The sequence below is a fragment of the Humulus lupulus genome, chromosome 6 (genome assembly GCF_963169125.1).
Source record: "Humulus lupulus chromosome 6, drHumLupu1.1, whole genome shotgun sequence".
NCBI classification, from domain to species: domain Eukaryota; kingdom Viridiplantae; phylum Streptophyta; class Magnoliopsida; order Rosales; family Cannabaceae; genus Humulus; species Humulus lupulus.
Genome location: NC_084798.1, coordinates 181,648,230 through 181,661,859, shown reverse-complemented (window position 1 = coordinate 181,661,859; position 13,630 = coordinate 181,648,230). Strand labels below are relative to the sequence as shown.

The window sequence follows — 13,630 nt, the reverse complement described above, 5'->3', positions numbered from 1 at the left end:
ACTTAAACGTAAGGGCTCGGGATCAATTCTACTACCCGATTTGGTAGGATTCGACGTCCTGGAGGCTAGGACTCAATCCGGAAGTCTTTATTTACTCATTCTTGATGGGATTCTATATTATGGTTGTAACTAGGTTATCGCTAGGGCTTCAGAATCAAGATTGTGCTCGAGGGTCGTTTATTGGTTACCTGTGCTTGGACCAAACGTAAGAAAACTGCACCCAGTATGTGATGCATGTGATTATGGCATGGCCTGAATGTTGAATATGGAATTGATCAGAGCTTGAGTCTCTGTAATTATGTGCACGATTATGATTATACTTGTGATTATTGATTAAGCATGTTGAATGCCTTAGGTCTGGATATTTGACATATGATATATGTATGTTTGCAATACCTCATTGACGAAGCACTGACTTATCAGTCAGAAACGACAATAGTGTTGTGTTGGAAATTGTGCCCTGAAAGCATATGTAGTAGACATTGTTTTATGAAATAAATAAATGAATTGAATTTGTTATGCATATATTTTATGGACTATATTATTCTGTGATAATATTAAGTAAATATCAGGAAAATTCCTAAGTTCATATATGTGATCTCAAACACGTATTGGTACAGGAGGATTGTGTTTGAGATAAATGAACTTGAATAGTTCGTAGTAAAATAAAGTTACGGAATATTTAGATTAATTACTGCAAGTACGGTCCACTGGTATTATGAATACATGTGATCTAAATCCAGATCACTAGTATGGTAGGACACTTTAGTGGAGGTGCTTTATATATTAGAGAATATATAAAACTGGACCATATATGTTTATTAATACTTAGTTAAATGTCGTTTCGAAGTATTAATTAAATATATCAACTGATGATCATATACAAATAGATCTTAATCCTGAAGTTACTATGAACTCTTGTTTATGTTATATGATTTCTTTGATTCACTAGAAACGTTTGTTTTGGGAACGTTTGTTTACTATGAACTCTTGTTTATGTTATATGATCTTAATCAGGCTAGAAACGTTTGTTTTGGGAACTCATTAATGTAGATGGCTGGGGACATAGTATACAGATATGGAATCTATGCCTTCTCGCAAGAGATTGAATGATGGTTCTCTTAAGGGTTGACTTTTGGGACTGAAAGGTTATTGAGCTCAAATTCATAATTTACTTATGAATTACCCTTCACTAGTAAAGTCAATGGTACTTAAGGAAACAAGAGATAATTAAAAGGGTAATTTTATTCCCGATTAATTATGAACCATTATTAGAGGGTCAAGTTGTATGCAATGATTACATCAATTGACGCTTTATAATTATAAAATACTCAGTAAATGAAATGTCTATAATTACAAGAGTGCAGTCTCATATTTATAGTGGAATAATCACAAGATTAATAAATTAAGATTATTTAATTAAAGAGTTTAATTAATAATCTCAAATTTATTGGAGCTTGGAATTATAAGTCCATAGGTCCCCATAGCGGCTATATCAACACTATTCAAAGTAAAAGTTGATATGAAGGGAAAAATAGTTTAAAGACATATTTGAGAAGAAATTTGTTCTTCAGGTCAAATATGCAATTATATGATAATAGTGATTAATTAATTAATTAAAAATTAGTTGTAGTTAATAAAATTAATTAATATTTAATTATTGTATAATTTTCAAAATTATATTAAATAATTAAATTAATTTCAAAATTTAATGAATTAATTAGTTATAATTTTCAAAATTATAATAAATTAAATATTTATTTTCGAAAATATTGGATTTAATTAATTGGTAGAATTAATTAAATATATTTATTTGAGTGGGAGATAATAATCTGATAAATTCAAATTGGATTTGAATTTAAAACATTAATGATTATTCAAATAATTAATTATATTTGATAATTAATTAGAAAGATAATTAATTTAAATTTGAATTCAAATTTGAATTAGTTATCAAGTTGTTATATCTTATCTTACAAAGTAGTTTGAATAAATAATTAAATAAAAATTAAAAAAAACCAACATCCCTAAAAATAGGGATGTTACACGTGCACACAGTCCATGGACTGTGTGTGGCGTGTAAGGCTATTTTCAGGGATAGAATTTTTATTTTATTTATTTAATTTATTAATTAATGAATAATTCAAAAAATTAGTTTTTGGATTTTTTTCATTAATAGAATAATTAATTAATTAAAAAGTAAATTTTAAGTTGGTTACAGATTTATTTTTTAAGTTTGAATATTTTCTTTTAAGTATGACTAATCATAAAATATTCAGATATCTGAGACAACTCAAAACATTCGCTCTGTAAAAAATAGAACAATAGTTTTCTCTCCTTGAAAAATAAAGAAGCAATTCTCAGGTCTATTCTCTTGATCTCATGTGTTGAGTACATCAAGTAGAATCACAAATAAACTACCATTCATTCTCTAAGTGCCCACACACTTCTTGAGGTGTAGAGAACGCTTTGGGAGATCTTGGTGTGAGTACCTGAAAGCGGCTTGGATAAGAAGATCGTTCTAAATACAAAAAGATAGCAATGACACTTAATACACTTCAAGAGGTATGAATTCTGTTCTTAACTTGCTTATGATTAATGTATGTATATTAATGGATCCGCATATTTAAAGGTAATTTAAATATGTTACAAAAATTTTGTTGTACACTGGGCCAACCCCACCACATTTCCGCTGCGTATTAGGAAACTCGTTCCTAACATGTTGAGCACTGGTCGTGAAGCTCTGATTATCAGTCATGAACGGCAATAGTACTGAGCGTTGATCGTATGGCATTGACTTATCAGTCAAGAGCGGCAATAGCGCTAAGCGCTGATCGTATTGGTTAGGCTAACCAGAAGCGTCAGGTACGCTTATACAGAGGATATGGCTAAGAGACCTGAGGTGACTTAATAGTTAATATCCTAGCATTGACTTATTAGTCAAGAACAACCTTAGCACGTTGAGTGTTGGTCTACGCCAGGTACGCTTATACAGAGGATATGGCCAAGAGACTTGAGGTGACTTAATTGTCACATATCCTAGTATTGGCTTATTAGTCAAGAACGGCCTTAGCACGTTGAATGTTGATCAGCGTCAAGTACGCTTATACAGAGGATATGGCTAAGAGACCCAAGGTGACTTAATAGTCACATATCCTAGCATTGGCTTATTAGTCAAGAACGGCCTTAGCACATTAAGTGTTGGTCAACGCCAGGTACGCTTATACAGAGGATATGGCTAAGAGACTTGAGGTGACTTAATAGTCACATATCTTAGCATTGACTTATTAGTAAAGGTCAGCAATAGCGTTTAGCGCTGGACGAAAGGCGCTGACTTATTAGTCAAGGACGGCATTAGCATGGTGAGTGTTAGTCGAAAGGCACTAACTTATTAGTCAAGGACGACGTTAACACACTGAATGTTGGTCGTAAGGCATTGACTTATTAGTCAAGCAGGGAAATAGCGCACTAAGCGCTGGTCCATATGATCTGGCCTAACCAGAAGCGCATCATACGCTTGACCAATCTATTGGTCGAAGAAAACCTAGCGCCGAGTATGCTAGATCAGCTAGAAAGCTTGTTATGCGGAGGACAGGGCACAGGGCCCCAGGGTGACTCATCAGTCTCATGTTGTAGGGCATCGAGCCATCAATGATTCCATAATCATTTATTTGTCAGATCTATAAAAGCAGCAGGGGAATTAGTCAATCCAAAAGACATGACTAAAAACTCATAATGCCTATACCTAGTACAAAAAGCAGTCTTTGGTATGTCTCCCTCCTTGACCCTCAACTGATGATAACTAGAACAAAGGTCGATCTTTGAGAATACCTTCTTACCTTGCAACTGATCAAACAAATCATCTATCCTTGGCAAAAGATACTTATTCTTGATTGTTAGCTTATTCAATTCTCTGTAATCAATGCACATCCTCAGAGAACCATTCTTATTTTTCACAAACAGAACTGACGCTCCCCAAGGTGAGAAACTAGGTCTGATAAAACCCAAATCTAACAGCTCTTGCAACTGTACCTTTAATTATTTTAACTCAGCTGGGGCCATTCTGAAAGGTGCTCTAGACACTGGCTCCGTCCCTGGTGCCAGTTCTATCACAAATTATATCTCTCTGTGCGGTGGCAACCCTGGAAAATCTTCTGGAAACACATCCAAGAATTCACAAACTAATCTGGTCTCTTCTGGTCTCACTGGCATGACTTGAGTGGTGTCAACCACACTGGCTAAGAATCAAATGCAACCTTCTTGCAATAGATCCCTAACCCTCAAAACATAAATCAATGGTATGCGAGGTCCATGCACAGTACCAACAAACACAAAAGGATCCTCACCTTCAGGCTCAAAGGTGACCATCTTCCTTCTGCAATCAATGGTTGCCCCATACTTTACCAACTAATCCATACCCAATATCATGTCGAAGTCAGTCAAAACCAACTCTATCAAATCCACTGACAATTCTCTGCCCTCCACTGTCACTGGCAAAGATCTGACCCATCTCCTGGATACCACTAATTCCCCAATGGGTAATAAAGTTCCAAACCCCATAGCATAAAAATCACAGGGTCTACATAGTCTATCAATAATACTACTAGCAACAAAAGAATGTGTAGCACCAGAATCAATCAAAACATTATAAAGGGTTCCAGCACTAAGAATCTGACCTGTAACAAATGAGGGAGAAGCCTCAGCTTCTGCTTGTGTCAATGCGAACACTCGAGTTGGGGCAAACTGTCCGCTTTCTTGGGTTCCTCCTTTCTTGCCTTATGGCAGTCTTTCTTAAAATGAGCCACTGCTCTACACAAATAGCAGGCATTTTCCCTACACTCTCCCAAATGACGCCTCTTACATCTAGAGCATTCAGGACGAGTCTTCCAGGCTGCACTACCACCTTGACGACCCATAGAAACACTACGGGGCCGCCTATCAGGACCTAGAACTGGGAAGGTATCAGGAACCTTCCTTTTCTGATCACTGAGGCCTCCACCCCTACTTGAACCCACAAAAGGAGAAATTGTTCTCCTAAACTCCTTTCTGGCTGCATTATCTCGCCAAATCTTATTTTCTGCACTCTCAGCTGTGAGTGCCTTCTCAACCACCTGTGCATAGGTAGTAACCCCAGCCACAGTGGTTATGCGAACATCACGAGCTAACCTAGGTTGTAACCCCTGGAGAAGTCTCTCCCTCCTGGTCCCATCAGTGGGCACCAGCTCCATGGAAAACTTTGCCAATCGATCAAACTTCAGGGCATACTCAGTCACTGACAAACTCCCCTGAAGCAATCTAATAAATTCCTAAGCTTTTTCCGCCCTGATGGCATCATTGTAATACTTCTCGTTGAACAGAGTCTGAAACTCTTTCCAACTCAAGGCATTGACGTTTCTGGTCTGGGTTATAACCTCCCACCAAACTCGGGCATCCTCCCGAAACATATACGTGGCACAAGCCACCCTCTCATTACCAGTCACCCTCATGAAGTCCAGGATGGTGGTAATCATGCTCATCCACTGCTCAGCTTTAGCAGGATCTGCACTGCTTTCAAAAACTGGAGGTTTCTGCTTTCTGAACCTTTCATAGAGAGGCTCCCATTTGTTACCAACCTCAGGCAGTTGCTTAGCTGCTGGCACCGACACAGGAGGTGCCTTAGATACACTGGCTACTACAGGAGCTTGCTGTTGTCTCAGGAGGCAGAGTTCTTCTCCCTGTCTCAACATTGTAGCCTGTAGATCATTAAACAACTACTACCAGTTTGTAGGAGCTGGCTGTGGAATCTGACCCTAGTCATTCTCTTGACCCTGATTATTATTATTATTCTGGCCTTGATCACTCTAGCCAGCTGATGTATCTGTCTGCTCTGGATTCATTCTTATCAACTTAAACCTTGCTGAAACAATCAATGCGGCAAGTTAAGCAGTATTAAAAAAACCTCTTGCCGCCTCACGGTCCAAGATCAACAGATAATCACCAAATTCCACAGTTATACAAATACACAAATAGATACATGATTATAGCATTTAACATTTAACATGTATCAAATAATAGTCCACAATGAACAATACTAATGAATATGTTCCAGCAATTTCAGTACTATTTAGCACACTGTTACTGAAGATGCATTATTTAGGGCACAGTCTTAACATGATATCTCATGTAAACTAGTAAAGCATTTATACTGTATTTAAGCAGTTATACATATAACTACATAAATAGTTACCAAACCATGAGTCGAGCTTGTCTTCCCTGGTGAGTGTGCATGCCCAGCCAGTCTACAGGAACCCTAAACCTTGGCACGCTCTGATACCAAGTTGTAATACCCTGGTTACCCCAAGACTGTTACGGTGAACGTTGAACCATGAATTTAACTCGCTACCCAAGTTCTTTGGTTAAAAAACGTGCTTCTAGGTGTTATTAACAGGTTAAGGTGGAAAACTAATAAAAAAGAAATGATATATTTTATTTAAAACATAAAACTATTCATGGGCCCATAAAAACATTTACAAGCTATTTACAATGCAAAATGGTCATTACAGTTTGAAAATTTACAACCCGCTGATCTAAGCGGCAAAAAATAGGGTAAACCCCCTAGTTCCCCTGAGAACTCCTTGGCCGTGGTGGTCAAGCGGCTGCATATGTACACAGCACCACCTAAGCTCTCCACTCAAGGCTGGGTGAGCTTTTTCTTTCCCTTTACTTGCACCACATAGCACCCATGAGCCAAAGCCCAGCAAGAAAACACAATAATGCAAGTATATAGTATCAAATGATGATCATGATAATCATACAGAGCTTATAGCTCTGAACATATGAGTGAATATCACTTTGCGATTATATTAACCATGAAGGAGCTTATACCTCTTAATCAGATGAGTGATTTAACACTTAAGGTTCTGGTAAACCATAATGAGTGATTGATGAGCAAGTCACTAGCTTAAACAGATGAGTGAATGATGGATAAGTCACTAGCTTAAACAGATGAGTGACTGTTATGTAAGTCACACGGGGCTTGACACCCATAGCCATGTGACTAAACAGTCACCGGGGATCGCTGGCCCTGGCTCTAAATGACTAGCCTTTGGCTAGACAAGTTCTTATTGTATTCATTGAACTTGAGGTCGGTCCAACATTGATGCTCATTTGAGTCATTCAATGCAGATGTCGATTATATCTAATCTTTATTAGCTCACGTTAACACGCTAAGGTCGTTCTTGTCTTATGAGTCAATCCCATGTGACCAATGCTTAGTACCACTGCTGAACTTGACTAATGAGTCACAACTTCACAGTTGATACTGACATCATTGCCAATTCCGACTATTCAGTCAGTGCCATACACAAGTGAAACAAATTTGCTAAGCATTCAATATTCAACCCATGTCCACATTTAAACATTCAACATGCCTCATGAATAACCATGCATGTCACATATGGGATGCAGTTTTCTTACCTCTGATTCGAGCGAGAATTAGTAAAAAGAACGACCCTTGAGAACGATCTATCTTTTAGTTCTTTAGCGGTCACTTAGCCATAACCAAATATGGGATTCCATCAATAAAATGAATAACAAAGGTTCCCGAACCAAAATCTAGCCTTCGGGACATCGAATCCTACTAATCTGGGTAGTAGGAACGATCCCAAGGCCTAAAATTGAGTTCCCGTGATCAAAACACCCATTTGGCCTCAAAAACCCTCATGAGCCGCGGCCCCCAGCCAAACCAGGAGCAAGCGCCACGACACACCTTACCCAGTGCCGCGGCCCCCAGCACACACAAAACCCACCATCTTCAGCTTCGAACTTGGGTTGCAGCGCCCAAGAACAGGGTCGCGGCCCCACCTGGGAAACCTACCATAACTCTGATTTCTCACTTTTAAATCCTTCCAAAACAATACCTAAACATCTCCAAATCCAAAAATCAAAGTTCCCAAACATCCCAATGATCCAAAATAATAAAATCCCGAGGCTCAAACAACTCAAAAACTCATCGATACACAAAATCCAAATCAAAGCTTAGAAACTCTAAAACTCAAAACTTAAAGCTTGGATTACCTTTGATTGGGTTGTTTCTCGCCAAATCCTTCAGTCAAGAAGCTTCTAATCTTTCCTAGGATCACTATGCCTTGATCCTCGCTTGATTCCGACTCCTAGAACTCAAGATTTCTTCGAAATTGCCACGAATAGTCACAAAGGTTTACGGGAGAGAGAGAAAGTGTTTTAACGTAAGATTTTTGTCTGACAAACTACTTCAGGCTTAAGTAACCTCAAATAAACCCTAATGCTCGGGGTCCCAAAAATACCCCCGGGGACAAAATAGTCAAAACTCCTAGAATTTCCTCATGATCTTAATATCTCCCAATATATCATCAAATAATTACTCTCATTATCCAATATCCCAATAATTGACCCCGTTATGACAAAACTGCTAATTTGCAACATAAGACCGTCTCATGCCGAATAGCTCGAATATATCCCCATAATAATGAGATCTCATCCATAAATCACAACATGCACCAAAATACAAAAATATGCCATCAGCGGGCCAAATTACCAAAATATCCTTATAATCAAATGTGGACCCACATGCATGCATTTAACATCATATTATAATATAATTCACATAAACATGCATATAATCATTTAATGGCATAATAAAACAATTATGGTCCTCCCGACCTACTAATCCAGCCATTAAATCGCATTAGGAATTTTGGGGAATTACAACTATCCCCTCCTTACAGAAATTTCGTCCTCGAAATTTACTTGAACAGCTCGGGATATTGACTCTGCATATCTGACTCCAGCTCCCCGGTCGCTTCCTCGACCTTGCTGTTCCTCCACAATACCTTAACCAAAGGTATCATCTTATTTTTTAGGACCTTGTCCTTTCTGTCAAGTATCTGGACTGGTTGCTCTTCAAATGAGAGATCTGCCTCAAGCTCCAGATCTTCATAGCTCAAAACATGAGTTACATTAGATACATGTATACTTCCGAAGAGCTGAAACGTGAAACACATTATGCACGACTAATAATGTCGGAGGTAAGGCCAACCTGTAAGCTACCTGAGCAATCCTCTCCAAGATCTCAGATACATAGTTTAATATTGACTTTTTTTTTTTTGTAGTGTCATGGCAAGACCATATATGCAATGGATGAGATCAACACTGTGCATAAGGAATGGGTGGACTACTTCACTGAGTATATGGTGGCTTGATTACTGTACTTAGACTTTCAGTTAGCTTTGTTTATAGGCTAATAACTACTAACTTGTCAAATTTATTTTCATTTATATTCACAACATGTATACATTTTCAATGAGTTTTTGGGTACATAATATTTAGATAGCATGTTATTAGATATATTATATAATATGTCTATCTGCTATAAATTGTTTGGGCCTGTTGTAAATACAGGATACAATCAATGAAATATAGTATGCGAAATAGAAAAGAAAATACAAAATTATTTTCCCCCCTGCAATACCTTATCTCAACAGGTCGTGCGAGAACCGTCGAGAAAAGCATCTCACACTCAATCTCAACGGGCTAGGCCCGTCGAGGATGCTCCACACGATGTCTAAAAGTATCCTATCTCGGCGGTCGTTAATATGTCAAATCTTGACAGGCTAAAACTGCCGAGATAGATAGAAATTATCAACCTCGGCACGAAGATTCTTGACAGGCCTCGCCCGCCGCGATTGTACAATATCAGTGAGGTCGGCTCGTCAAGAAATAGCATATTTTAGTAGTAAATTTTTATGTATATGAAACTGGTCTTCTTGTAAAAATAAATAAATACATAAATAACACCTCTCATCATTACCTAAATAATTAAAATCAATGATATATATTTAATAGTCTTAATTATTTAAATGACAATAAGCTACAAAATTCTAATTAGTGTCGTTAATCTATCTTTAGACTGAATATTTGAATTCAAACCAAACAAATTCCCGACTATAATTTATACTGACAGGTCAACGTAAAAATGAGTACATGTTAATAATTAAGGATCATATATAGGATGGGAGCTCATGATTTCTTTGGTTATTCTGATCTCTACGCTCTAATAACCTCTACTCGTGAGAGAAGACATCACTACGATTTGATGACATGTGTCGAGCTGAGACTGGCTAATGCAATATTGGCTCGAAATCCATAGTGGATATACGTTTGTAATTGTATGTATATGTATACATAGTAATTAAAAAATGTTATATATATTATTGTAGTAATTTTGTCCAACCGAAATCTTATTATTGGCTTTAACTAAGTAAACAATAATCTAAGTGATCTTCTGAATATGATGCATGTAATATATATTTATATATAAAGGAGTATATGCATCATCTCCTCGAGATAGTATTCTCCAATAATTTAACTAATAATTTAACCACGTGAAATATTCTTTCTCCTCTGAATAAAATTCAGAGTCATATGCAAACCCTAGCTGTATAGATATAATATATCTTTAGTAGTACGTATATACTAGAGATCATTACAAATTTATTTTCAAAAACATATGATGTATGATATAATTATCATCTCAGTTAGAAATATTCAGATTATATATAAATATTTATATATAAAGTATAATATACATGTATGTATAGTAGTTGCCAACTAGCAAAATTTGGAGTTATCAAACATAAAAAAAATTGGCAGCTGCCTTTTTAGCTAGCTTAGCCCCATGTTCACGTGATGTTGCTTAGTGATCAGTAGTCCTCATGTTTTTTTGTTCTCTTCCACTCCTCTTCATTCTTACTAGTCCTATATAAAACCCTCTTTGCACTTCAAACCCTTTACCTCTCTCATTATTCTTTCTTTTCTTATTAAACCCAAAAGAGAGAAACACACTATAACACAGGCCACCATGGATTCCTCAAAGCTTTCAGCTTTGCTTCTCATTTCCATGCTCTTCATATCCACAGCCACTCCCATTCTGGGCTGCAACTACTGTGGAAAGCCCCCACCAAAGAATGGAAAAGGAAAAGGAAAAGGAGGTAGCCCAGCTAAGCCAACTCCAACTCCTAGTCCTTCCACTCCCAAAAATCCCATTCTCCCTCCAATCCCTGTCCCAATCCCTCCGATTACAGTTCCTCCAGTCACTCCCATAATCACACCAATCACACCCATTATCCCCAAGCCACCAGTCAAGGTCCCTCCGGTCACTGTCCCAGTCCCTCCGGTTAAGGTTCCTCCAGTCACTCCCCTACTCCCTCCGGTCACCCCCATTCTTCCTCCCATTCCGATCATCGGTGGTGGCGGTGGCAGCCCTCCTTCCACGCCCAGCCCAGCAACCCCAAGCCCTGGCAAAGGGAAGCCCTGCCCGCCCCCCAAGAGTGATGAAACTTGCCCCATTGACACGTTGAAGCTGGGAGCCTGTGTGGACCTTCTGGGTGGGCTCGTTCATATTGGCCTCGGTGACCCTGTTGTGAACCAGTGCTGCCCAATTCTTCAAGGGCTCGTTGAGGTTGAAGCCGCTGTTTGCCTCTGCACCACTTTGAAGCTCAAGGTTCTTAACCTAAATCTTTATGTGCCTCTTGCTCTTCAGCTCCTTGTCACTTGTGGAAAGACTCCTCCTAAAGGCTTCACTTGCACACTCTAGAAAGTAAGTACACTCTGCTACTTCAACTAATAAAATTGTTATTATTTATATGATAATAGTAAGTGATTAATCATTAGTACATTACTATATATATATGGAATGATGTGTATTTTATAAAAGAAATTGGCTAATTTAGTGTTGGTGTGTGTAATATTGACTTATATTTAAAGTCAAAACTAATAATAATAATTATGAGAAGTTGGTAGTAGAAAGTAGAAAGATAGAATGAATGTTGTGCTTATATTAACCTAGCTAGCTACCTAGTTTTGCTAAATTGTTTATGTTCGTATTTTAATATTTGAATATAAAATAAATGTGGTAGATTTTGGCAGTATTTTAGATAAAGCCACATATATATATATGATGATTAGAGGTTATAATGCTTTGTTTTTGCAAATTAAGTCTCGGAAAATATATATATTTTTTGGTTTTACTATTTTGGATGTAATGACTATTTTTAAGCTTTTGATTTGAAAATCTTGCAAGAACGGAAAACCAATCATTTTCTTTTCTTTGAAAAAGTAATAAGAAAAAAATATATAAAATAAATGAGTGTAATTTGAATATATTATATAATTAAATTTGCATGAATAATAGTGACTCACAGAAATAATGTATTGTACTGCAGGTCTGCAAATTTGATTGGTACAGGATTGGATTCGTCATGAGAGGATGTCGAGCTGCCTATATCTCTCTCTCTCTCTCTCTTTCTCTCACCCTAAAAGAATTATCTTTTTTATTTATTTGTTAATTGGTATTTGGTACTGAGATATTACAATGTTTGTTTGGTTAAAATTAATCATCATCATGTGCAAATTAAGTACCATTATTTGCTTTTTTATTTAATTTATCATCAGATTGTTGCATGTGTGTTCCTTAATTTGAGAAGGATTTTAATCAATCAAAGATATGATTATTTCTGTCACCCTTTATATTTTTATTATACTATTTATATATATTTAAATATGACTAATAAGCTAATTATTATTTATAATTATTATATATTCGATGGTAATGGTATTGAGAAAGCCAAACGACCAACATACCAAGCTTTAATTCAAAAGCAACATTTAATTATATGTTCACATGTGAATTAATTGTTTGCTCCTTCAAGTAATATGTGACTTAATTTTATATATATTTACATATGATAGCTTACTGATTTCATTCACCATTAGAAAAAAAAAATTACAAACATTATAATTTTTTTTTCTTTTCCAACTTTTCCATAGTACGTACGTATATGATTCTAACCAAGACCAGAAAACAGTGAATGAATAAATACATGTGTATTTAATGATTATATAGAAGAGAACAAGATTGCTCACAGCCTTTCTCCCATTACATATATTTGTTCGTACATTTCAATTAATAAGCTGGGATTAGTCAATTAATATATATATAGATAGATAGATAGACGTAATTAATAAATAAAGACTTCATCAAAGAAGAATTGGTAAAATAATTAGGTTTCTAAGCTTTAATGTCACGTACCTGAATATATTCTATAATTACATCGATCATTAATCAGACATGTATCAGTACAGAGAAGGAAATTAATAAAATTGTATCTAGTGTAAACATTAATTATATATATCTTGGATAAATTTGACAAACTAATTATATATATTGTAGCTAAAAAGTGAATTCGCTATAAATGAACTTATTGCAATGTTTAAACCATTTTTTATATACTATAGAAATATATATTATATATAATACAGTATTCCCCATACTTTATGTAAACCCTACCTACCTTATTTTATATACAATATATTATAACTAGTTTCAATATAAAAGTTCACCAAAAATAAAAACAAAAAGTTTCTTACAAATTAAGTTCGCTTGGGGCTACTCCCATTTAAGTAATTTTATATATTTTGATATAATTTTATACCGAATAATGTAATTATGAATATATAGTGCAGGATATAATAATATAATTTCTAATTGTTAATAAAAATTATATAAATATTACTATTATTATTCAAATAATACAAGGACAAATGAATATTACAT

General features: G+C 36.0%; 1 protein-coding gene across 1 annotated transcript; it reads left to right on the top strand.

Moving 5' to 3' along the window:
- Positions 1–10,802: 10,802 nt before the first annotated feature.
- On the top strand, positions 10,803–12,536 carry LOC133782776 (36.4 kDa proline-rich protein). The gene is made up of 2 exons (XM_062222154.1): positions 10,803–11,614; positions 12,240–12,536. The coding sequence occupies exon 1, from the start codon at positions 10,877–10,879 to the stop codon at positions 11,609–11,611; it is 735 nt and encodes a 244-aa protein (XP_062078138.1). The 5' UTR covers positions 10,803–10,876; the 3' UTR covers positions 11,612–11,614; positions 12,240–12,536.
- The last annotated feature ends 1,094 nt before the right edge of the window (positions 12,537–13,630 follow it).